The sequence below is a fragment of the Amphiura filiformis genome, chromosome 17 (genome assembly GCF_039555335.1).
Source record: "Amphiura filiformis chromosome 17, Afil_fr2py, whole genome shotgun sequence".
NCBI classification, from domain to species: domain Eukaryota; kingdom Metazoa; phylum Echinodermata; class Ophiuroidea; order Amphilepidida; family Amphiuridae; genus Amphiura; species Amphiura filiformis.
The window spans coordinates 54,562,536-54,590,467 of record NC_092644.1 but is presented as its reverse complement, the minus strand read 5'-3'; the positions used below and the strand labels follow the sequence as shown (position 1 = coordinate 54,590,467).

Sequence of the window (27,932 nt, the reverse complement as noted above, 5' to 3'; positions counted from 1 at the left end):
GAATGTCACAACCATAAAAATACGCTCTTCCAACGTGAATTGGGGTTGAAGTTGTTGAGCTGCAGCCACGATTTCTAGTAAATGAGGTTGTTATGTCACTTCGAATACCCCATTGTTTAAAACTACCTATCATAAGAGCATCGTCCATGGTTCCAACTCTATTCAGTCATTTTGTAACAGTTTTAGACAAAAGTGGCCCAAGGGGTTTTAAGACTAGGTTACATAATTGGCCATATCTTCACTTTTATACCAGCGATTTCATTGAAACAAAGCTTAACTGGTGGCTGAATAAATTATCTTGATAGACATATAAATATCAAACCACAACTTAAGCGGCATACTTGTGTCATTCTATTTTCAAAATTGTACAAATTTTATTGTTACACCCTGTATACTTCCATACAGCCTTCAAAAGCTGCATTGCAAGAGAATTCGGAATTACGGTATACATATTATTAGCATGTATTCTGCCTTTAAACCGCCATGTTTACTTGAACATTCATGTCCCAGGCATCTTGATTTTAATTTATATGCTGTGTTGGGAGAAGCACTTACATCACTGTTTCCATGGCAACTAGGAGAGGAAAAAAGTATGGCATAAAAATGGTCTGCTGTTGAAGAACAAAATATTTGCAGTACATGTATGTCAGTGTGGTGGCTGTTAACTGAAAAGAATAAAATATAATCAGAATACTTCGATATAATTAACAAAAAGTAAAAAAAAAGTAGGCCTATATAGTTGGTTAATTTTGATTTTAAACCTTGATTTTAGTGACTACACCAAGTTCCAGCTTTATCCACATTAACCAATTATGACAATATTACAGCATTATTATATGAGCATTGTGTCATTTCTAAATGGTAACTTCAGGGGTGTGATTTTTCCGGATTTTTGGGATTAACAAAAAATTCCGGATTTTCAAAAAAAAAAAAAAAAAAATTTTTAATTTTTTTTTTTTTTTTTTTTTTTTTTTTGGTCGCTTTTGGAGTGGCCCTGGACCAAGAGCTAAATGCTTAACAGAGATGTCACATTTCCGGAATTTTCAGTTTCCAGATATGAGAAAATCTCCAATTTTAAAATGAAAATTCCTTAGAACCCTGACTGGATGATTTATAGACACACTCCCGGGGGGGGTTCTCAGTACAAATGACCATACGGGGACGTGCCGCAAATATGGGTAGCATTTTCAGCCTCTTGGTATATCAATGACCCCTTTTTCAAAGCCTATTTTGGTATATGAATGGGTCCTTTTTTCAAAATTTTCTCAATTTTTTCGGAAAATAGCCCAATTTTTCATTAATTTAGCAAAAATTTTCAAAATTTTCCCAAAATTTTGGGAAAATTTGTAAAAACTAGGACAATTTGGGTTAAATTCGGCCGAAAATTTTGACTTTTGGTATATCAATGGGTCCAAATTTCTTGAAAAATTGGTATATTTATGGGTCCACTTTCAAATTCTCAGCTGCACGTCCCTACCAAAACCAAACTTGAGTACCCCCGGGACACACTGTACTGTGCAAAAATGGTGATGCAATTTCTCATGTGTATGTGAATGATATGATACTGGAAGTATGTATTCACAGATAATAAATGTTTTTATACTATAAAGTGAAGTATTTTAACAGTTTCTCATTTTTGCATTTTACCCCATGAAATTGCATCTCCAGTGGTGCTCAAGTGTGGAAAACCCCTCTGGCTTCAAGGGGCTTCGCCCCCTCGACCCCCACCGGGGCGTTGCCCCTGGACCCCACCAGGGGCCCTTTTAAGCGGGCCCCTGGACCCCCGGCCGCAACAGGCGAGAGCTCCTCTCGCTTCGCTCGCTCCGCTTCGCAATTTCATTGCCTTGGGGTTTTTTTCAAAAAGCACCAATCACACCCCTGTAACTTATTAGCAAGCTGAGAAGAAACTCAAAACCAGACCTACATGTGTATATTTTAATACTGGGTAATGGATTCTATTGATTTCTTGCCCTAACTGTTCGTTATTGTGTCATTACATGTATATTGAAGCAGTAAATGCAGATTTACTATTTTAATAAGTAATTCTAAACTTACATAATTGTAATTAGTGGATTTGAGCTATAAGTGTACAGATGTGTTACGTAAATAAGTAGCCATTTTGCTCGTGACGTAGGAAAGCACTACATAATGGTCTAGACAACAGAGAGTTATTAAATGCAGCACACTAGCTAAGGTATACATCCATGAGGAGATGGAAGGTTGTTGTGCACGTGCTCCGGGTGTTGGGAGGCATCCCCTACACGTAGCTGCACATAGACATAGGCATTGCTCTCACTAGTTGGGTGAGGTATCACAGACTGCTGCAAGTAGACATAGGGCAGGTGTGTCATTCGCATCAGCTGACTGAAGATGGAAGAATGATGATCTTGATAACTGTCTCTCTCTGATTGTTGAACATGGATGGAATTGGAAACAAGGGATTTCTTTCATCACTATAAACATGGATTTGTCTGAATATTTATTGATGATTGAGTAGTGGACGATGATATGAAAAGGAATGTTATGTTAATGTTGCGATGGATATATGTGTGTGCTTTTGATCTGCAAATTGCAAGATGTTTGTTGCCTTTCTACAGATGAAATATATATTTTATGGAAAAAAAGTATCTTATTTTGTGCTTCCCGGTTACACTGATAGAGTTACCTGTGCAGTTTTAATTGATTCTAAATCAAGTTTAACTAGCTTTCCATCTTCAAAAAGTCTGCTGACAAAAACTGAGCTGAAACATTACTGCAGAAGAATTTTGAACTTGTGATGAATGTGTTATGAACATTGATGTCTACATACGTAGTTTAACCACAATAGATACTGAATTAATTACAAACACCAGCTTATGCAAATGATGACATGCCTTTAATTACAATTTGTGACTGCTTGTGATGCTATCATTTAAAAAGATGTATTAAAATTGATATTTTAAGTGCCTAATTATTGCAGGTATTGAGTTGGCATACTGTGACTGATATTAGTTCCTGCAGTGAATGACAAATTTAATGAGGGTAAACCCTGATCAGTACAACTTACAAGCACTTCTTTCCACAGGAGCTCTCAATGTAATAAGCCTTTGAAATTAAGTCAGCTTTATATGTCTTCTTGACAATCTTCAGAACTTTCTTTAGACTTGTAGCATGTCAGGTGATTCTATAGCTTCATGTAGACTTGATTCCAATCTGAAGCGGAGGATCTTTCATGTATCAGTCTTCATTGAATGATTATTTGACTCAAGTTGTAATTCCCTTCTTCTCTGTTCATCTTTGAAGTGATGCCCATCTGTCCATTTCTTGATGATCATCCTGATTTATTTATTTTGCTTCTGCTGCTATTGCTTTTCACCTATTTGTTCTACTGTCTCTTGCTCTACGCATTTGCCAAAGTTACAGGTTGGTACACATGGTCAAAACAATGCATTTATATTACATTGCATCTCTCTACATTGTAGTTAGTTCCAACCGCACTGTAATTATAGCAAAAATCACAGGATTTTTTTCACCTGTATGAAATAGCTGAATAACTGTGTATTATTTGTTCACTCCCCCTGTGGAACTCGTACATTAGATGCATACACATCATACAAATTGTACAATTTCACTCCCAACAAGAAATACTCAGTTATTAACCTATTTCATAACGTGAAAAAGATCCTGTGATTTTTGCTATTTTTATAACAAAATAGTCACTTAAAATGTTGGCAAATATGAGCAAATATATGCATCAAGCCACAAGAAAAATTAATCAATCCAACGCGCAACGCGAATGGCAGAATGTGTCCAAAAGCACTGCACGGAGAAAATGCTGTGAAAGTACTTATAAAAGTCAACATTTAGCATTTCGTGATCCACAGCCTCGTCTCCCACTTTTCTCAAAAAAGTTGAGATTTTTATGTCACTGGAAACCTCTGGCTACAAATTTCTTGCAGATTACAATGTAATTCTTTTAGCAAAGATTTTGTGAAATTTCAATTATGTTCTGGTAAAATTCAACACAGAGGCCTATAATGGAGCAGTGTAATACACATAATCATGCATAACTCGCAAATTTATGCAAAATCAGAATCAACTGAAATTTTGGGAATAAGCTTGTTTTGTTGATATCTACTAAAATATAATATTATAAAGGGGATGCTAGGATCACAAAATACTCCTTCAAGGAACAAACCAAAAGTTTGTTGACGTCCTATTCATGAAAGTGCTTTCAGGAGGCTGACGCATGCCCTCCCGCCTCCCTAAAACTTTGATATTTTTAACTATTTTTTTGCAAACATATTCAAACTTTCTGACCCTCTCCTTCTTGGTTATAACTTAAGATGTCATCAAATTGTAGTTTGTTCCCTTAAACTTCTGGAATTTTGTAAAATAATCCAAAGTCAATCCATTTACAAAGGTACCACTGTATTTTGTTCAAAATGAAGAACTGAAGTGTGTATGATATAGCCATGTACAGTGGGTGTACCATTGGGCTATTCCAGTTGAAATCCATACAATGGAAGACATGACCTTAATCTTCTACAGAGGGAGTGTGACTTTCAAATGGGGTTACCTGAATGGGTGATTCCATTTGAAATCTACACCCCATGTGTAGGAGATTAAGGTCATGTCTTGCATAGTGAGTGTAAGGATTTCAACTGGAATAGCCTATTCAGATCAGCATTCCCCGGTGTCGTCACTTAACATTCAAAGGCGTAACGCATGATCGTTCCCTAAGTCAAAAATACCCCCCTATTTTGCGCGGTTTCAAGAACATTTTCGTCATTTGTTACCCCTATTTTACACGATAACGGGTACAAATTAGCCTTAAAAAATACCCCTATTTTTTGCATTTCAAGTACACTTTTACAAAAGTACCCCTTTTTTAACATTTCAAGAACACACAAAAACACTTGTTCTGATTCATTGCCTTTTCTGAGGAGAACTCTGTTGTCCTTTTTATATATAAATGAGGAAAATAACAGAAAAATATATACAAATACATCCAATAGGATGCATCATGTGTTTTTTTATGATACAGTTATCCGCAACAATGTAATCTTTCCTCCCGATTTTTTGTGTGCAAAATAAAGCTTGAATGTGACCAATACATAAACTCCTGGAGGGCAATCACAATATATGCACACTTAATCGAACGGCTTCTAGCAGAAACTCGTCTCACAATCAGCGGCATTTCTGGCATTTGCCATGAACAATTCCTTTATATAGGCGCCATTTGAAGAGTTTGTGGCCCGGTTTATGGGTACCAGTTTGTCAAGGCTTCGGAGGCCGGGCGTGTCATTAATAAAGCCGATGAAAAAAGTCCCTTGGAATCAGCGGCCAAACTGGGTAAGTCCCCAGTGACGTAATCGGTGTAAACAAACCATGAAACAAATAAAACCGAGTCGAGCGTGTTGCTGAATATTAGGCCGGGATATTAGGAAGGCAAAAAAGTTTCACAAAAGTGAAATCCGGGAGTAAATTGAGCGAGAAATGGTAAGATTTCTTGGGATTTCAACATTATCATGATTCACAAAAATATACCCTATTTTTTAATTTCGAGTACACCGTCGTCAAAAACAACCCTATTTTTTAAACATCGCGAACATTTTATGTTCGCGAACATAGTTTAAAAATAACCCCTTTTTTCGCGAAATTGGGAACGATCATGCGTACACATAGTCAATGTTAAGTGACGACACCGGGCAGCATTCTATGGTGGTGCTATTGTGATGATAAATTGGAACAATTTCATGGTCATATGGTTCTTTAGTTAAATGGAAAAAAGTGCAAACTCGGTGGTTTCATATTTTCATACATAAACTAACAAAAGTGAAATGAAAAGAGGTTGAATGAAAAATAGAAATGGAAGTGCATTGAGCACTGTAGAAGCTCTACCACAATAAACTGCATTTAGGAAATATTGCTCTTCTAAAGTTAGGAGAAAATATTATAGCAACTTGTCAAAACCAAAAGCCTGGTCAGCATTGCCTTAACTATGTTAACAATTATACCAATAAAGACCACAAAATACCTCGAGGATAACCACTGTACATGCAAGAATCCCACATGATGCCATGATAAAATCACGCTATTAAAGTGCTATATGCCAACGGAATCGTTGTCCGGGCCAGCGAAACCCCTGTGGCTACTGGTCGGTGATTGTGTATAGGCACGCGAGGGCCTAAGGTTCGAATTCTGGGGTACCAAGTGACTAATTTGTTCATCTTTTCTCCTTTTCATTTCTTCTTTAACTTGCGATAGCAAAAACCAGCGTTCAGTGGTAGGGTTAAAAGAGTTTACCTTTAAATGTGGAATAATATTAAACAGTCAGAATAATACATGTAAGTGTTAAGCATGTGGAGTGTGGACCATAATATTACCAGGGTTGGTGGCCAATGTTCAGTTTCCCCACTTTAAAAATAAAAATTAAAACTTAAAAATTTAAAGTTATTTGCTTATAAAATTGAAATAGTTGAAGAATAATTGAGTTTGAATTTATGTATTTTATTATCCCATTTATTCCATAACATGACAGATTTAGAAAATTACAGGCCCAGTTATTTTGATTTTAAAATTGATTATTTTGAATGCTCCATGGCAAAAAAAAAAGGTCCTATTATCATGGATCTGATTATCCATGTCTGCCGTACTGTAGTATACAAGCGCCAATTATCCTATGGCTCAGTGCAACCATGTTTAATATCCGTGAGCACTTTAGTATAAAGGAGTGGCCCTATTGACATGCACGTATCAGCTTGTGAAGCACAGGCCAGCTCATCTGCTGTGTACTAACAACTAACACATTTGGAATAGCCAAACATAAGGATTGTATATATATTTCATGATAGAATTACTAGTAGTTATTTGGAACATAAATGTAGGATATTTGAGCACTATTTGGTGGTAAGTCATGCTATTTTTCAGCATTTTACTGGGTGTGAAGGTATGCATGGATATATGTGTACATGTCTTAGTCAAATCTATGCAGCGCTAATCTCGACAGCAGTATATCTGTATGATCTACAGTACATTTTACTATCTTTATGTCAGTGAAATATTAATGACATATGGCAGATGTTTATCAGTTTTTGATTTAGATGCTATTTTTGTCATTAAAATTGCAGAAAATTTAGATCGAATGATACAGTTAGTTTACAATGTTAATTGTGAATTTTCTGTTTACAAGTCCATCATTTGAATCTTGAAATTGCCACACAATATGATTATGATTCAAATCACATATGCCTGTTAAGATGACCAACTGCTAGTAATATCAGTGGAAAATTATCAAAACATATAATAATGTAACAAAAATATTGAAAGTTTTTGTAATTTCTTTTTAAATAAACATCTTGTTTGTCAAGAACAGCATTCAATGTGTGTTCATTCAAAGATGTTGAAATGCCCATTATTTTCACCATATAATAAAAAGAAAGACTTCTAATATATTAATGGTTAACAAAGGACATTTTATACTTAAAACCAGGAAAACATTTAGACAATGCAGACAAAAATGATTACTGTATCTGAGGATTTTTAGATATTTTTCATCATCGCTACATCAAATTTCCCAAAGCAGGCCTCGACAATTTAATAAAGCTGCCTGGCTGCTGTGTGCATAGGAGTCAGCTATATAATAGCAAGCGAGAGCGAGAGGAGAGGCCCTGGCATGCCCACAGCTGTGTATGCTCACATCAACAACATGGTGTATACACACGCATAGCTCGTTGCCATTACATCTCCGCTGGGTGTGTTCGTGTCAGGTAAAATGGCACTTTGATTAAATGTCACCAATATCAGTAGTCGGTGGAAATTTTTATAGTTTATTAAACCTTGTGGCTATGATGAAGTTCTGATTTTGATTTTGTTTTGTTATGATTTATAATTAAATGTTTCACTTTCTTGAATTGGTATTCATTTGTAAATATTTATCATTTCTACAAATTTAATTGGATGATACACATAATTGATATAAGATAAAAATACATGCAGCAAGATAGGGAATATTCAGATTATACATCATTATTTTTATTCACATTTGCATATTTTTACTCATGTCTTGAAAATAGAATGTTTCCAACTACATTAATGTTAAATAATATGTAAATTCAAAGAGTCTAGGAGTATAATATTTGTGAATTTTGTCATCAGTTTTGTTATCGCACCTCTGAATCAATATAAATATATATAGGCTTGACTATGTTGTACAAGAAATATTTTCAAAATTTGCCTAACATATTATTTTGACATGTGTGGTAAATATTAGATTTCAAGTGAGTCAATAGCAATAGAAGAATTTGTTTTCAAATTATTAATCTGTGTGCAATGTTTGAATGCAAATACCATTTCTATTAGCTGGAATCAGTGAGTCATTGCGAGTAGGTCAGCTTGTCTGAGAGACCTATGTCACTATGCATACAATGGTCTGCTGATACAGTACAGTGTGTGGTTACATGGTGTATTGAGAGTATAGGTGGGGAATAAAAAGGATTTCCATAATATTTTTATCTTCAGTAGACAGCAGTTTGCAGTATACTCCTGACATTAATGCAGTGCTTTCTATAGGTATGAGCATTTGACATGTATGTTAGGATTGTTGTTAAATATGGTTGTTTTGTTGTTATTGTGGAAGAGAAATATCATATTTGTTTGAATATGTTGATGATCTGCTACACATGGTGAACTCCGATACTTATGAACATGATTTTCGATAGAAAGATTATTTGTACGCTACACTGTAATAAAATTTGGTACACTCACCTAAGTTATTTCACTGGCTCAACCAGCATCTTCAGTGGATGTTATTGCTCTGAAGATTTTATGTTGCTAGTGATGTTGAATATGTATGAATGTACATGATTAAATGATTTAAGATCATTTGCAATCAGTAATAAATACTTTATTTACTTACTATTTCTTGTGTTTTTCATATATTTTTTGAACAGAAAAATCACGACTAGACAAAAACCATGGCGGGGAAAGAAGAGATCAAAGTTCTTGAGACAGCAGATGATATTGCAGGCAGGAGAAACCAAGTGTTGGACAGATATGAGACCTTCAAACTTTTAGCTAAAAACAGACGAGAGAAACTTGAGGCAGCACGACGATTCCAATTCTTCAAGCGGGATGCGGATGAGTTGGAAACATGGATTTTGGAAAAATTACAGACCGCTTCCGATGAGAGTTACAAAGACCCTGTCAATCTCCAGGTATACTTAAATTGTTGCCATTTTTGTGTGTGTGTATGGTGTTTGATCTTGTTTGCATGTCTGAAAAGAGTAGAATAAAATGGGAAAAAAATCAGCATAGAAGTTTGAAAACTGATGTGCATACTTTTAAGAGTGAAATTAAGATGTAGAGACAAAGAAATTTGTTGGCATTAATTCTATTTGACAGAAGTTAAAAATAATACTCTTTTAATATTTAATATTTAGATCACAAGATGTTTTAAAAAAGGTGATATTGTTGTGCCGTGGTGTGTCTCAATCATTTGACTGCATTACACAGTTAATATTCCACACGGAATCATGCCAAGGAAAGTGACATTGCCATCATAATTTTGTTTCCTTGTGTTTATTTACTTGATATTTGAATTAATTGTCATTATTTAGTTTCCTCTTTTACTAATGTGTTTTTGTTCTATTGTTGTCTGTCCTCCCCGCCCGTATCATTTTGGTACCCGTAGGATTATACACAGATAAAAAACTTGAAGGTATAGTATAGGTTGTTGAACAAAACACAAAAACAGTGAATTTCTTTATGCAAGCTGATAAGTGATGATGAATCTTGGCATAAAAAAAGAATCCCGTATCACGCCATGCCGCCTACCTCATCATGCAACCTCAATCTAATTGTGATCCATTGTATGTGTTGGCAATGATATCTCCATGCCTGGAAACAAATTAAGAATTTGAGGAACTGTATTCCCAGAAAGTTTTGGCATGTGGGAGGGGAGAATTGCAGATGATAAGTACATATAGTCGGATGAAGTGATGGGAACTTTGGTGTTGATCACAGCGGGATGTACAATATTTTAGGCAAGGAATGGCGAATAGGCCCTAAAGTAGTTGTGTTTGGGCAAATTGGATTTTGTGGTACCAGGGTAGATAACATTCATTTGATTAAAATTGAGTTAATGTATTACTGGATGTTGCAGGACATATGTTATGATTTAAATTCAAGGACACAAATTTTTTGAATAAATAAGTCTAGATGTTTTGAAAGGTTTTTATTAGAATTTATCATAGGTTTGGCATTATTTAAAAATAAAGTTAGCCAGATTCCAATTTTAAAGACTACTCATTTATTTAATTTTGTGTTCAGTATCAACGGTGTAATCATAGGGGAATGATATAAGCTAAGCCTTAAAATGTTAAAATAAAAGTAACAAATAAAACTGATATATTGGTTTCCAGATTTCTGCTAGTTGCCAGCAAGTCTTATAACTGGGACTAAATTACAATGGGTCACAAATGAAAAGGCATAACTCACAAGCAATAACCTCCTTGCTCAATGTATGTTTGACTGAAAGCTAATTTATTTCACAAAATCTGTGTTATTATCTCAGGCATGAAAATTTTATGCTTTAAACCTGAATTCAGGTGTTTTTTGTTGCCCAAATTCAAACAATTTGATTGATTTCAGCCCATTTAGGGATCATTTCAGCCGGGCATTTCAGTCAGTTTGTTTAGGATTTACCATTGGCAGGTTATCTAAGACAAGTTCATCGTCATGCCTGTTATCTATAATTTGAGAGTCACTGTGGTATTAATTTGGTACTTAATTGGGCTGATAGCAGCACTTCACACACTGAAATTATAATAAAAATTACGAAAAAAAAATATGAATGAAATATGAATAATGTTGAATCCAAGTCCAATAGTGGATCAGTTTGCCACCCTCATTTATATACATAATTTCCAAGCATTTATAAGTCAATAATTGCATTTGCTAGCTGAAAATCAGTACATGTATGATTTAACTAAATGTGCTATCAACTGTTATGAAAGCTTGTAACACTCATGTTGAGAAAACAAATTGAATTCATGTTTGTGCAATGCATGGTTTTGATTGGTCGATCCCAAACCCCTATGTTGTTCAAACCATGCGTTGATACATGTAATGCATATGGGACAATATGTGGACATGAGCTTGGTTGTATCATGAGACCATATTTTCATAATACTTGTGATGCATTTGAGTGATTATTTTGATGTGACGTTTGGTAAATATAATAAAGCATGTGCTGAAAATATTTTCATGAATAAAAAGCATAATTTACGACACAGTACACAGCAAGTTTTATATGTAAATTGCTGCACAGTAAACGTCAAGTTTGTTTACGTAATCTGCTACACATTACACAGCAAATGTATGTAATTTGTGTGGCCAGCACTGTTGCTCAGAACAAAAACTCAAGAAAAGACTAACAAATTTCAACTTTCCAGATCACAATATTGTTTCCAAAAAGACAGAGGTTGTTTTGTGGTGGAAATAAATGATTTATACAATTTTTGTTCTCAAAATAAAATTTTATTTCATGTTGAATTTTTTTTTTTTTTAAATGTCATAATTTTAGATGCTATTTGTGGAAATGTATTTTTTACGAATTATAGGGCCTGAGGATAATGTCCAAGGGTATTTGAAAAAAATGTGTGTTCTATACCTGATACTGTTTAACATTGTGTTACAAATATTTTCAAACGTCAGTGTGTGCTTTGGTCAGTTGTCAGTGTACATGTATATCACCATGCAAAACACCATTAAATCCCTTTAGATATAATTTGAAATCTTCTGAATCTCTTTCATATACTGAATTCTTCTCAGCATCAACCCATTCATTTGTTTTACCCATCCATTTTACCTGTTCATTTGCATTCAAGTACCATTTTGTTCATCAAAACATTCATACCATTAATTACCCATCCTTTCAAATCATTTCATCATCTCTTTCATTCACTCCACATTTATGTTCAATTCATATTATCCCAATATTTATCAAAACTTTTAAACCACATCACCCTTCCTTTCGACAAATTTTCATGTATTAATTTCTCCATATATTAATTCTTTTTATTTGTTTAATTTGATTTGTTTGTTTCAATAAAAGCGATCCTCTGTTAAAATATGTCACATGAAAAGGAAAATTCTTCATATTTGTTGTCACTTTTACACAACTTCTTTTGTACTAATCCTTAAACTGTTGGCACTGGTATATATACCGGCAGACTTGTTAAACACTTTTGGCAAAGTACATGGTAGTTTAATTATAAACAAGATAATTATAAATCCTAAAACATAATAGAATAAAGATAAGCATTACATAAATCTTTAAATCTAAAATCACAACTGATTCCATAAATTTCTTAAATCATCTTTATTGTATTTTCTATTCAAATGAGCAGTGCTCATCGTTCACATAAAGCAGAATAGTTGCCATACAGTAAAGTTCCCATTGATTTAAATTATAAATATTAATTTAGAATTAATATAAAACATGAGTACATCATTCATTCATCAGTTCCACACCCACACACAGACCCTCTCATCACACCTCTCTTCTTTCTCACCTCATTGTAATTCATCTCTTTGCAATAAAAATGCCTAGCAGCATCTTAATTTTAATATATCCTCTATTATAGTCGTCAGAACCATTGCATCCCAGCAGGCTGTGTTCAGTGTGCGTGCATGGTTGGTAATTTATTAAGATGACTTTCCCCGTAGATCCACGCCTCTTTCCTATAATGTAACATATGTGTAGCTATAACATATGGTGGTGTCTACGCTGGGTCTAAACTTCCATGCTTTCTTTCTTTCTAACCTAATAAAATAAAATAAATTTAATAAATATATATAAATTATAAATTTATTATAAACAATAAATTCCTGAATATAAATTCTTAGCCAGAATTAAAAGTAAAGTTAAGTCTGATAAATTATCTTTATTTAATTCTCTGTTAAATACTAAATTGATCAAATCATTTATTAATTGATATTGTATTTTGATATGATATGGAAGTAAAGTTAAATATTAAAATATATTTAAAACTAAAACCACTTAAGATTTCACCATGTTTACTCACTGTATATTAATTGTTTTGCATGTAGGATCTAATCATTAAGTCATCTAATCATTGTCATCATTACTGATCATTCTCATCTATATCTTGTATCTTGCATCCATCTTCCTTTTTCCGTTTTCTTCTCTTAATCATAATTTGACCCAAAAAGGGAGGAAAAGCTTACGTAATTAGTGACATTTTCTTCCTTTCATAATTTGACCCAACAGATCGGAAATTATACATGATTCTAAGTGACAATCCTAAAAGTATTTTTGTGACTAGTCACTAATAAACATGTCTAAAAAGGGCAAAACATACACATTGGTCCAGTCAATGTCATTAATTTTAGAAGCTAATATGAGAATGAATTCAAATTCTCAACTAGTTTGACAAGAATTTCCCCATTTCAGCTCAAACTCATTGACATTTTTAGGAAATGGAACATTTATAATACACAAGTTTTCTTTTGACTTGCAAAAATATGGTTTAATAACTCTGAAATGTTTTGGTTTTCACAGGGCAAACTGCAGAAACATCAAGCCTTTGAGGCTGAGGTAATCGCACATAGTGGTGCCATAGAACAACTTGACGAAAGCGGCAATGGCATGATCCAGGAACAGCACTTTGCCTCTGATGTCATCGAGGTTGGTAATCTTACTCCCCTGTTAAAAGGGCATTTCGTGATCCACAGCCTCATCCCCCCACTTTTCTCAAAAAAAGTTGAGATTTTTATATCACTGGAAACCTCTGGCTACATAATGTTTATGTTCAAAATATTTCTTGCAGAATAATTCGTTTAGCAAAGATATCGTGAAATTTGAATTTCGTTCTGGTGCACCAGAACAAAATTACAACGCATTGTCTATGGAACAGTGTAATACACATAATCATGCATAACTCGCGAACGCAAAATCGGAATCAACTGAAATTTTGGGAATAGGTTTTTTTCGTGGATATCTAATGAAAAATGACATAAATAGATGATGCTAGGATCAAGAAATACTCCTTTAAATGGCTTTTCCATTACTTCAATACAAGTTGTATTTTAAAAGTACTTATATTTGAAGGTTTGCAATAATCTAGGTATATGTACAAATAACTACACTAGTTTGTGGAGAAGAACGGCACTCCCTTCCCCTGTGGTGAGGGTACTCAGAATAAACACAGAAGTGGGGTTCTGATTGGCTGATTCAATTGATCAATTATGCGTCAAAGCTTTGTTGGTCACAGCGCAGCACTCATGAAGTAACACAAAGTGTGGCGTGTGGCACTAATTTACAGGGTGCATGCAGCACTCAGATCAAGAGTGTCATTCTTCTCTGGAAGCCGAGGCTGAGGTAGAAACTATTTTAAGCATTTAATATTTACAATATTTTTTAATTGTTTTAAAGAAGAAATTATATGGTAATTAGTGATTTCTATTCTTGAAATACCGGTACTGACACTTTTGTGTACTTTTCACTAGGTTTGATGATTTTCATCTGAATCGTCAGAAACTGGTAGACAAAATTTGTATTAGTACTTGCACTTGTTCATGCAAGTTGCAACATAATTATGGAATAATGAGAAACTCTGTATCAATACCAGTGTGTACTCATATGTCATGATTTTGGTCCAGTGAAAAGAAGATTTTATTAAATTTCTGTATTACAGGTAGTCAACGTAATTACAAAATAGCTAGATTTTTTCTTGTTCAAATACTTTCCATGTAACAAAAAAATATAAATATGTTTGACCTTTGCCCTTTGCAGGCTCGTCTGATTGAGTTACACAGACTATGGGATCTGTTGCTGTCCAAGCTGAAAGAGAAGGGCATCAAGCTGCTTCAAGCACAGAAACTTGTGCACTTCCTCCGAGAATGTGAAGAAGTTATGTTCTGGATCAGAGACAAGGTAAAATTATGTTGTACAGGTACTTGCAAAAGATGATTTATGTGGGTTATATCTGGACTGGAGGAAATGAAGAATAGATATATATTTAAATGCTATGAATAAAAGTAGCAGGGATCGTATGTGTGAGAATTGTTAAAATGATGATCCTGTATGGTAACAACCAGCAAACAATGTTACCAAATCCATGAATTTGGCAATTGTGACGATTTCACTGATTGTTGGCCACTTCCTTTCCATGGAAACCATTGGTAAAGATAATTTGGGCAACTATTGTAGTGTCCTGTCTTCCGGAAACCAATGATTAAAAAAAAACTTTGACAACCATTTGGTGATTTGACCAAAGATATTACACATCCAGGGTTGCTAGTGCTATAGGATGGAGAAATGAGATATTCCACTGTTTCTAATGCTATAATTTAATTGGACCACAATCACAACTGTAGTCAAAATCGTTCATTGCCAGGTCAGTTGGTTCACTCTATCTGTATTCGGAACCACAATCAAAATGATCACAACACAAAGTCAGTGGGTTGCTAACAGCTGTGCAAAGCGTGAACCAGTAACTAGGTATGACATAACTAAGTATGACATATTCACTATGATGGCAAATAGGATACTTGCTATGTAGAGGAATGATATTGGTAAATCACTGCACTGATACCATTGCAAGATTTCAGTGATCTAAACAGTAATCTACTTCTAAATATGAGCTAATAACAAGTGATTTGTAATTTTTATTTGATATCCAGGAAGCATTCGCCTCATCAGTGGAAACTGGAGTGGATTTGGAACATGTGGAAGTTTTACAGAAGAAATTTGATGAATTCCAGAAGGTAAATATTCAACACTTTCAAATAAAAGTTAAATAATGGTTAGCAGTAAGTACTTCGTTTTCACCATGATTTAGTACTTAAATATATCATGCCCCTTACGTAAAAGTCACCATTTCAGAGTCTCTGTTGACCAGCAATGTTATGCCCCTGTTATGCTGGTTTTATACTGTCATGCCGTTTGCTTCTGAATGGTGTGATGCAGGTGCACTGCAGAAAACAGACACAATCAAGCCTTGTCATTGGCTGGTATGTCATGCCGCTTGACACAGCAGCAAGCAACATGAAAGTCGGATAGGGGCATTAGAAACAAGTTTTCTCTGTATTCTATGGAGAGAGAAGATATTACTACCCCTGGTATCTAAACCAAACCTTAATCCCAGCCTGGATCCTTCCCTTTCAATATTCCTAATCCTAACCCTGATCTCTAACCTAAATCCCTGCCTAAACTTGAACTGAGTTGAAAACTCCCTCAAATCCTAACACTATTCAACATATCTTGAAACAAGTTTGTAAAAATTTATCATGTAATTGTAAAAATTTAACATGTAATTGTGCCAAAACGATACAAATAAATGAGTAACAATAAACATTATGAGCACAACTGACAAGAAACATTAATATTTTGATCATTTAGGATTTGAATGCCCATGAAGACCGTGTAGCAGAAGTAAACACAGAAGCCAATACCTTACTTGAGGAACACCATCCAGAATCAGAACAGATCGGTAGGAAACAGGAAGAGTTGAATGAAGCATGGGAACGACTCAAACTGCTGTCTGCTCAACGACAGGAGAAACTGTTTGGAGCCATGGAAATCCAGCGCTTTAACAGGTGGGCTTTTGTTTTTCCTAAATCTTTTGTTAATATCAAGGAAAAAGGAAAAACTAAGTCACTCTCATTGACTATTGGCAATTTATTGTTCTTATGTTGTGTATTTTTCTTGTCTTAACCCCCTAAGCACTACCTGCCGATCTAACATTGCCTCTGATTGGTCTATTACATAATATCTTCACTTTAATCACCAATCAGAGTGGAGCTTTGCAAATAATTCATCCCAATTTTTGTGTGGTGAAATTATTCTAACAATGTTGCTGATTGGGCCAATTGATAATGAAAACTTCTTTTTGGCCAATCGGCAGGTAGTTCTCATGGGGTTAATTGAAAGGATGCAAATCATAATCACCTACACCTTGTAGCAACCTTATCATAAACTTTCTGACCCTTGACCTCTTTGATTGTGATACAGGGATGCTGATGAAACCAATGCCTGGATTGCAGAGAAAGACTCCATCCTATCATCAGATGATTATGGACGTGACCTAGCTAGTGTGGAAGCCTTGCAACGTAAACATGAGGGCATAGAGAGAGATCTGGCTGCTCTGGAAGACAAGGTACGCCAAGTTTGCAATACAAAATACAATCTCTAAAATAAAATAGTGTGTATACTATGATTAGCTTGTAATTGGTAGGACTTGTTTGGTTTTTGTTACATTAGGGTTAATAAAGTGCGTCAATAAAGGCCAAACTTACACCTGCATAAATGCACAAAAATCATTGTCAGGTCACATATTGTTTTTGCCAGATATGTGTACACCATTCTATATCAATCCACATTGTTATGAGCTTCTCATAGTATACGTGAAAACTTGATAGTTAGCATTTGTACTTACTATTGAGCGCTTTTAAAACATGCAAACATGAAGAGCTCCATCCACAAAAGTGTAAAGGGTTTTGAGCAAATCATCGATACATATGGTTATATACGAACAAGTAAACCTGCAAATGTGTGTCTCAACCCCATTAGCTCAGTTGGTAAAGCGCCAGACTATGACCAGTACAGTTTCATGTTTTCAAAAGCATTTGATCTGTGTCTACCAAATCTGGATGATATCATATTATTATTTTCATATTCCTTTTTTTTTTCTCGTGATAACAGGTGAACAATCTTTGTGAAGAAGCAGATCGTCTTGAGAATATCCACACAGACCACGCCCCTGAGATCCAGAGTAAGAGAGATGAAATCAAAAACAACTGGGAAAATGTCAGAGGCAAGGTAAGCTGAAGACTAATTGATGAAAAAATTCATTGAATTTGTATTTTAATGCGAAGTAAAATATTTAATATTATTTGAATTTAATAGTTATTTGAATAGAAGTTTAATTTGTTAAATTTGTTGTATAGCTCATCAAGGAATCCTTGATGTTAAATATTTATCGCAAATCTTACATAAAATTAAACAGTAAAAAAGAAATAAATCAAGAGGTATTATGCCAGAATTTTGTTAAATACGAAGTAACTTTGAAGAATTTTGTATCCATGCCAGGTAAATTCTCAAAGGTTTTGATGTAAAAGATAAGGTAAAGCAAACTTATTGATACAATATCACCCTTCCAAAAGCAATTTGTTGACCCGAAGACCTGTGAGTGTTATTAGGCAATTCTATTGAATTCATTCCGCCTATGTTCATTCATGGAACGCTACAATACGCAGGTGGTTTGCCACTCAGAAAGCAATGAACAGAAAATATTGATTATGAATATGTTTCTTTTGACTTGCAGGCTGATAATCGTAAAGTGAGGCTGGTTGAATCACAGAAACTGCAGCGTTTCCTTTCTGATGACCGTGATTTACTCAACTGGGTGAATGGAATGAGGGCAGTCATTGAGGCAGATGAACTCGCTAAGGATGTACCAGGTGCTGAAGCACTTATGGAACGCCACCAAGAACACAAGGTACATTCAGTGAAATCAACTTACCCTAATAATCAACATACTTCTGTGGACATTTCAAAAGCTACTAGTTATCAAATAAAGAATATTATTGTACTGCTCTGCATTTATACATGTTTGAGTTGATTTGTGAATATTGCCATCAGTCTCTGGACCTTGTGCCTGTTTGGGGTTTCCCTGATGCACCAAAAAGTGTATTTTGGTGTTATTTGTGCAGTAAAAGTAATAAACTAAGAGTTATATCATTCAAGCAACAGACAAGGCACAAAAGGGACGTTCAAAAAGATTAGCTACTGAGCAAGTTAGTAAGGTAATAACTAAATTTTCTGTCTTTGGTCTGAATCGATTTGATCACATATTGTCTTATATTACTTTGATGTTTACCATGTACAGGGTGAGATTGATGCTCATGAAGATAACTTCAAGGCGTGTGCAGAAGAAGGACAGGAATTACTGGATGATGAGCACCCTGCATCAGATGAAGTCAAAGAAAAGGTAGGCATGAGTCAAAATAAAAGTCAGGGATAATGACCATCTTACTCCCAAAACAAGGTTCTCTCTGCAAACGCATGTGCAAGAAGCACATTTTGTTTTTCATATTTTTCTAGCAATGAGCCAGGAGGCATTTGTAAAGTATGTGCGGTATTTATGCATGCATGTGCAGTGTGCACACACTTTGGGGTAGAATTTTGTTTTGAAATGACTGTGCAAAGGGTCAATTAATTAAAAACAAATGTTGGAAGTATCACTGTTTCAAAGAGCTCGTTACTGAAACTGCAAAAAGATGAACACTCTCTTTGTTAAGTTAAGCTGGTCAGAATAAGATAATCATACCCTCTATGGCAGTTCCAGTTGTCTATAAAGATGTCATGGGGTGCTAATCTGATGAAACCACTAAATGTACTGGTGAAACATCACTAAATTGTGAGTAAAAAACATCATTTTATCTTGGAATTGCATAAAAAAGTATGGAAATCTCTATGTAAAATCAAGTTAAGGTAATTACAAGAATTTGATTCATGGTATTCTTATTCTCGATTTACTCACTGTAGCTTGTACAACTGGCAGAGGAAAAGAAGAGGCTGGAATTACTGTGGGAGGAGCGACGCATCATGTATGAGCAATGCATGGACCTGCAGCTTTTCTATCGTGACACAGACCAGGCTAACCAATGGATGTCAAAACAAGAGGTAAGTGGCGACGGTAAAAGTGGACATTTTTGCGGAATATTAATTTTCACAGTTTTTACGCTCAACACAGCTATCAGGAAAATAAAATTGTGTGAGTATGTTCTTTTTATGTATAGGTCTGTGTAAAAAAAACTCTCGAATTGTAATTATGCATGTCAGGCATGTAAAAGATGTTAACTGCCAGTGCATTCTTGTTAGAGACATGTCATGCCAATCAGGGTTGACATTTTGATATCTTAATTTGCCCAACAGAAATTCCTTGAGAATGAAGATCTTGGCGATTCCATAGATAGCGTAGAGGCTCTCATCAAGAAACATGAGGATTTTGAGAAATCCCTGAATGCACAGGAAGAGAAGATCAAGGCACTGGATGATTTCGCCACCAAACTGGTTGAGAATGATCACTACGCCTCTGACGATGTGGAGGAGCATGAGAGATGCTGTAAGTCAAATATATAGTTTTCTTGGTACTGATATTTCCCTTGTTTGCTTTATATTAATCAGTAAGCTTTTGGATAGAAGTTTTACAACAAGATTTTTGTATGAAATGTACAGATAATCCTTTATTTCAACAATATTTTAACAGTTTTGTGATTGATGTTGACTACAAAAGCCCCGTACAAGTGGAAAGATTTGTTACCAGCCTTTTGTTCAAACAATATTTGTCTTATATTATCAATACCATACGTTTAATATGCCATGCCCCTTCATTACTGTTAATGTAATTTTCCCCTTCATTTCTTGATAGCTTTTGGATCGTCGCAATGCTCTTGAAGACAAAGCTACAGATCGCCGCAAGTTGCTTCAAGACTCTTACCAATACCAACAGTTTGACAGAGACGCTGATGAGGTTGAGGGCTGGATCCGTGAGAAACTGGCTAAAACACAGGATGAATCATACAAGGTAGGTATGGAGAGAAGATTGCATCAACAGGGTATTGGCCAAGGAGTTTTTAATAAATAAAAGATCTATACAAGAAAAGCATTGGTGTGTATACTTCGTTTTAACTTTGGGTTTGGTAGTGACGTAGCATGTATATTTATTGGTCGTGGGATTGAAACGTGCACAAGAACCTTATCCTACAGACCATATTATATATATACATGCAGAAGGGGGGGTTTTCGGCATGCTTGCAGTGCAGTGGCATAAAAGCAATAATGTCATAACCAAGGTGAAACGAAGTGTGTACAAGGATAAGTCTATTCAAAATTTTATTTAAAATGAATTTTATAACATCGGGTATTTCTGATTTCGTACGATGAATCAGATTTGGAAACAGGTCTTATTGAATAAATATTTTCTCTGTGTTATTGGGAATTTCAACATTGTGCATTAGACTAAGATCAAGGTGGTTTATTTTTGATGTTTGTCATTTGTACCTCTTTGGCACAAGTGATTAAAAATCTGAAGTTTTGTTGATACTCCTATTGCCTATGACAAGCCATTTAGACCTTTTATATTTTGTTTAATCTCAAAACACAAGGAAAGAGCAAGTATTATATATTATGTATGTCTGAATCCGAGTAGCCAAATCCAAGTAGCCATGTTGAAATTCTCATGATATGATAAATTGTAATATGTTGTCACATTTTCTATTGTGTTCTGTCATAGTTGAAACTGGTAATATAATTTGTGTTGATTTAAATTTACATAACTATTCATGCAATCATGAATTTTTTAATGATGACAATGATAATCCTATGTTCCCATGGTACCCATGAATTATTGATGATGATATCTTGCTACGGTTATCAATTTTACTCATCTTCTAGGAGGGCGTCAAGAAGGTAATTAAAAATCGATTGAATCCAGTTTGTTTTTTTATTATAATTTCAAAAAGCTTCAGCGCTAACATATAGTAGATATTGATTGAGGCAAGCTTATGCTTGATGGCAACTTACAAACAATGCACAAGAATTTTGCTATGTATTTTTCTTGACAAAGTTTTGTAAGTTGCGGAAGCATAAACTTGTCTTGATGGAATGCCGGCTTGTTCTAGTGTCTTTCATCAAAATCATGTGATCCGGGGATTCCCCAACTAATGCCATCACACACCATTAACATACAGTACTTAATAGGAGGGATTTATGCACCTGCACCAAACAGTTTGTTACCATATATGGTTGTGTGTTGCCATATATGGCTTTTTTGTTACCATATATGGTTGTGTGTTAAGCCAATAAGGCATTGTGGGATGTGTGAGGTATTTTTCTGTTAAGAGATGGGGAATTGCATGCAATACTAAATTCATTATAAACAGTCAAGACTTTCATCAGAACAAACACATATCTCCATTGTTAGGATTCCCATATTCCGAACCCTATACCTCTTATGGATATCAAAACTATCATGATAAGAAAGTTGATTTTCAACGTGTTAGGTGTTTGATCTCGTAAATTTAGCAAAGAAAAAAATTTGTTTTTCAAATCTTCATTGAACAAATTTGATCTCTTTTGGAAAAAAAACCGCATCTCAAGTTAGATAACAACAGAATTAGTTGTGGTTGAAATATGAAATCAGTTAACTTACATGTTTGGTCGGTTGGTTTTCTACATATATTGATGGGTCAGGTCAGGGGTCAAGGGTGATCCAGAGGTGATTCTATATAGTTACCTAGCTACTACTAGATTGGTTGAAAGTGGTGCTATATATCCAGCGCCAGGGACCAATTAGCTGCTATGCTTTCTAAACAGCCTTCTTACGTTTGCCTGAACAAAATATATACATATTATCAAATTCTAGGATATAACCACTTTTGTTTCAAATTTCTCAATGCCAAAAGCATCATTGTAGTTTTTATTTTGAGTTACTTTCACCCTTGTACTATAGTTCCCTACCCAATCCTGCATTTCCCTCTGTTACACCCATTATTATTACCAGTTTTACCACTAAAGTGTCTCTTTGTCATGTCTCGTTTGTGCCTAAATAATGTATAAAACTGTCACGTCTCATACTGTACAAACTCATGTATAACTGTATACTGTCAACTCTATATATGTTAATCTGTAGCCCGCTGCTCCAAAAAAACCCAGAACGGTGAGTTATTTCTTTATTTCCATGTAATTCTGTGCTTATGAAGTGGGCTGACATTAGTAATATCTTATAACCAGTAATGACATAGACATGAATTAATGTTAGGGCATGTTATAGCTGTTCGGACATGGTGTAAAAGTAGGTGTTCTAAAGTAGCAAAAAAGTGTCCCTTGTCATAATATTTGGGGAAACCCAGTAAATACAAAACTTTACAGAGAACTTTTAAATGTTTGGTTATATAAAGTGAAAACATGCAACCAGTTGCAAAACATTCTGACATAGTATCATCTAAATGTTGATGAAATATTTTGCACAAAGTGTTGTCGCAACGATTTTTTTTATTAAAAAGTTCAACAAATGTTTTCATGACCTTCATATAACCCAACATTTAAATATTATTAAGATATTTTGTACATAACCAACACAGAATTACAGCCGTATTTTATGGAAAAATGAACATTTGGAAACAAATTGATTTTGGTTGACATTTATTAAGTGAGTTGCTTCCATTATCCAGCTTCTACAATTTGAATTATCTATTAGGCTTTTTGTAATTGGTTTTTATTAACACTCAATAGCTTTGAGTGCATATTGTACTCTCCCAGAGTCGTCATAGGCCTACAATACTTTGAATGAAGGCTAGTTTCTTGTTAATTACGTTGAAATGTATTGGACTTTGTAGTAGCACTTGTGTAAAATTTCTTTTAAATTATCAATTAACCATGATAACAACAGTGATGGGGGGGCAATACAAATGAAGAACAACTGAAACAAGGAACAGAAATAATTAAATATTTCATAAAATATAAACCCTACTCCCTTACCTACCAAACCATTCATCCTTCCTCCCAAAATCACATTCCTTCCTTCCTTCCAAATCCTACTTTTACTCCTCAGATCTCAATCCAACCATTTCTTTAACCAATGATGTTCAAGTTAATCAGTGCATCTAAAACACTAAAAATAAAACATTTGAGCCATAATAAAAATTTGCATCAATTTTAAATGCAATGTACAGTGCATGGATTGCAGAATAGGAATGTATCATGTCATGAGAAATATGATTCTAGCATTCAAATCTAATTGAATTAAAATGTAGAATACTATGGTGTTTTTTATCCATTAACATAAGTAGGTTTTGTCTTGATAAGGAGGTGGCCAGACCAATGTTCAAGTTTCTGCTTTTTGGTAAAAACGATGGTAATTGCACGCAAACATATACATGAATTACTCTAAATTTACTCATTAAAGGTGGCAGGCCAAATTTTGTTTACTTGTGTGTTTTCTATTTCACATTTAGTCCTACCATTTTGGCAATAATGTTACCAAATTTTGAGTTATTACTCTAGCGGTATGGGTATTAGGAGCAAACCATGAGTAGCAAAGCCCATACAACAGGACGTATTCTGATGATGGTCAGGGGTGGAATTTCGGCGAGAGTCCGAGAGTCGACTCTCGCAGAGACTCCCGTAAAAGTCCTATTGCGAGAGTCCATGTGGACTCGCGCTGGAAATTATTGGCTCAGCGAACTTAAGTTTTTCCATGTTTACAACAAGAGCCGTTTCCGATTTTAATCAATACTAGTACCAATTAGTCAATAGCTGCAATGACATATTGGAAGTGAGAGTATGATGACACATATATTAAAAACTTAACTTTGTCAGTTTATTTGTTAGTTTGTTTGTTTGAATGCATTTTACGTAGGCCTACATGTAATAACTTGTGGACTCCTGCAAGATTGTACAACAAGAATCCATTTACGGGAATCCATGGACTCTCGCAAAACTCTCTTGCGAGAATCCACTTGGGACTCCTGTGGCACTTTACGAAATTCCACCCCTGATGGTCACCACATTTCATCACTTTTTTGTTCACACCATATAAATATTTGAGACCTAACATTTCATTGGGGTTATAACCAAAATGAGCTTTCACCAAAATTTGGATTTTAATGGGTATTGAGGGATGAGGCTCTCAATGTGATGAGTGAAACAACACCACAGGAAGACTTGGAATCGTGGACATTTTGGCAAACTCTAGAATCGCTACATATTTTAATTGTTATCAGATTTAGCTGGAAATAAATCTCTGACATGATACTGTAAATAGCTTGCTAGCAATAAGAAATGATTCAGGCATTGTGGCCCTGCATGTATTAAATATGCAATGCTCTGCAATTATTTACTGTACAAGTAGAATGTTTGTGACATTAATTTTCCCACTAGGTTTCTCATATGCTTCTTTGCTAATATAAACTTGAAATATTTAAGTGTGAAAATGTATGCTTGTAAAAATTACTGCTGTACAGTATATAGGTTGAGTTACTGGTTTGAGGTATTATGTAAGATGCAGATCTTAGTCATAAGCACAGAATTGCAGACTATTTTTCATCATTTCATTCTTTATTTTCCTTCATTGTGTCATGTTTTAACCAAATATGTCTTGCCATCTCTCTCGGAATGTAACGAAAGTAATGAAAGAATTAATTGCTTAATTAATTGGCTGCTGGTGTATATAACCAGTGCAGCAGTTACAGATTATAAACATGATAGTATTATTGACAGGTGCAACAGGTGCATTTCTAAATCTTCTGGTAAAATCTGATATGAGATAAACATTTTCATAATGGGAACACCACAACAATGTGGAGCTTATCAAAATTAATGTGATGCTATGCTATGATGTAAATGAATATGGTTGAACCAAGACACTATCAAATGATCAATTCATGGAATGCACCTTTAGTGAAGTCATTCATCAGATAATTGCAGTCAATCTGTTATCATACAGATATGATACATGAGAGAAATGTAACTACATTTGCACTAGTTTAGATCATTAGGCACCTCCAGGCTGTACTGACAGAGAGAACTCAATAGGCTTAGAGGAAGAATTTGAATTCTGTAAGAATAAATAATCAATTAATCCCATTTTGGAGCCATTTCACATTGACATAGTTTTCTGTAAGCAGAACATGAATTTATATGATAAGCAAAGACATAATGTACACCTTTAGACATATTCATAAAGTGTACTTTCAGTTTTAAAAAGTATACCATTACAACAGAATGTTTACTACAATTTCTGAATAGAAAGAGCTTGTATGCACATGAAATACATGGGATTTCATGCAAATCTTACGGATGCAACCATTTCAACCATTTCCACACTAGCATACATTGAAAGGCCGATTTGAATAGCCTTTTGAGTTAGAAGGTGAATGAGAGTGATTACTGCCCCTGGTTCTCCTTAAACTGATAGGGAGAACAAATCATAGCATACCTAAATTAATACACAAATCATCATGTTCAATTGAAATCACCCCTGGCAGCTCTCCTAAATGTCATCATCAGGAGAGGCACATTTTAAAAACATAGAACTAAGGTTTACGTACATTCATGTTGGTCCACAGTGATGTTGATCCCTTAACAAGACGCTATAATTACTTGACAATTTTGTATCAGGTACACATGTTTACGCAACAAGGTGGTTGGGGTTGTTGGTGCATTAGGCATAATAGTGTTTTGCACACCCTGTGTTCATGGCGTATCACATGTCACAATCACATGACTCCTAGAAATGAGAGTAATGTTCATGCACATTGTAGTGGACCCCTGTTTGTGGAAATTTGTTACCCATTCATAACAACACAAAAGTGATTAAAGAGTGGGTTCTCTGATGTTTTCTGATAAGTTTGATTGTAGGAATGTTATTTGATACTGTCAACGTATTGCTTTAAGCAAATGTAATCCACTGCATTGCTTCAAATAACCGTTTTATTGTGGTGGGAAATAATGACCATTATTCATTGAGAAATGTTATAGGAGAATTCATCGCACAATCCATCAAATAATTTAAAATTGAATTATTTTCAATTGTTTATTTTTAACCCATTTTCTAGACTTTTTGCCATTGTTTTTTTTTTTGGGTTTTTTTTTTTTTTGATATGCAAAAAAAAATAAATTTATTTGCATGATTACTAACATTCATACCCATATCGTTTTAAACCAAAATGGGAACTTTTTTCCCCAGAACTGAGCATTTTGTTATAACCCATAATTTTTGCCACACAAACCTTGCAAAACAATTGGAATCCTAATAACACATTTCATTGTAATGAGAAAATGGTCAAATTGCATATTTTGTTATGTTAGCAGCTTTGCTATGCTTGAAACCCCTATGTTACAAATAACAAAAGCTTGAAAAAAATTGTAGAAAATAAAACAATTTAACAAAACAAATTGCATGAATCCATTCAGATGGATATGAATTTGCACGGGATATGATTTAGACTAATAAGCTTGCAATGATCAATGCATGATGACACAAGTCATTTTACTAACAATGGTTTGTTTACGTTTTTAAGCTTGTTACAGAAAGTTGACTTGTTTATTGGAATGAACAGAAGACAATTTTTGATTGAATTGAGTTGAATGCTGTAAATGGAAATGTTATGTTTTGAGTTGCTATTTTTTGTTTGATTTGAGATTTGAATGATATTTTTGAAGTGCATTATTTGCATGCAGACTTAATGAATGCATTCAGGAATGAGTTATTTTGACATGTACGGCTCAAACTCAGCATTTTGAGTTTTCCCTTTTTGTTTTGCCAAATGATTAACAATTCAACAGTTTTCCCATTTTTTTGAATTATTTATTTGATTATGATTGATTTAAAAAACAATGCTTTCTTTTGTTGAATTGACTTTGAGAGCTTTTAAAATTGACAAGTTAATTTTGCTGCTAATTTTGGTTTTCTGATTGGAGAGCGTTGAGCCATTTTACGGATTTGTGTGTTGTAGTGTAGTTTGATTGACAAGTAAAAGAAATGTGCATGAATTATGGGATGGGATAAATGAGAAAGAAAGACATGATGGGGAACAAATTATGAAATTTATGAAACAAGTTTAAAAAAATTATTTTTAGGGGAAGGAACAGCTACTATCGCAAGCAAAAATTGGGAGAAAAAATTTTGTCATTAACTTCAAATCATTTATTTAGCTTGCTTTCAAACATTAAAATACCATTTTTCCCAATTTCATGAAAGACTTCATATAATATTACATTGTTTTTTCATGATCAAGTTCGTCGTTTTAACATTGTTTTCATCATAAACACATTTGTGCATGTGTCAGCTGACATGCCACATCAGTTGTCATGGTTACACAATCCAAATTGGTAAATGGACATTGCATTATTTGATAAA

General features: G+C 34.5%; 1 protein-coding gene across 1 annotated transcript in view; it reads left to right on the top strand.

Moving 5' to 3' along the window:
- LOC140138001 (spectrin alpha chain, non-erythrocytic 1-like) overlaps positions 1–27,932 on the top strand; it is an 85,334-nt gene that overhangs the window by 12,062 nt on the left and 45,340 nt on the right. The window contains 14 exon segments of the mRNA XM_072159829.1: positions 8,934–9,197; positions 9,674–9,700; positions 13,568–13,693; positions 14,801–14,941; positions 15,691–15,774; positions 16,409–16,605; positions 17,021–17,165; positions 17,711–17,827; positions 18,333–18,506; positions 18,897–18,998; positions 19,556–19,693; positions 19,946–20,116; positions 20,118–20,135; positions 20,442–20,597. Coding sequence (XP_072015930.1) covers positions 8,958–9,197; positions 9,674–9,700; positions 13,568–13,693; positions 14,801–14,941; positions 15,691–15,774; positions 16,409–16,605; positions 17,021–17,165; positions 17,711–17,827; positions 18,333–18,506; positions 18,897–18,998; positions 19,556–19,693; positions 19,946–20,116; positions 20,118–20,135; positions 20,442–20,597 — 1,836 coding nt within the window. The 5' untranslated portion in view covers positions 8,934–8,957.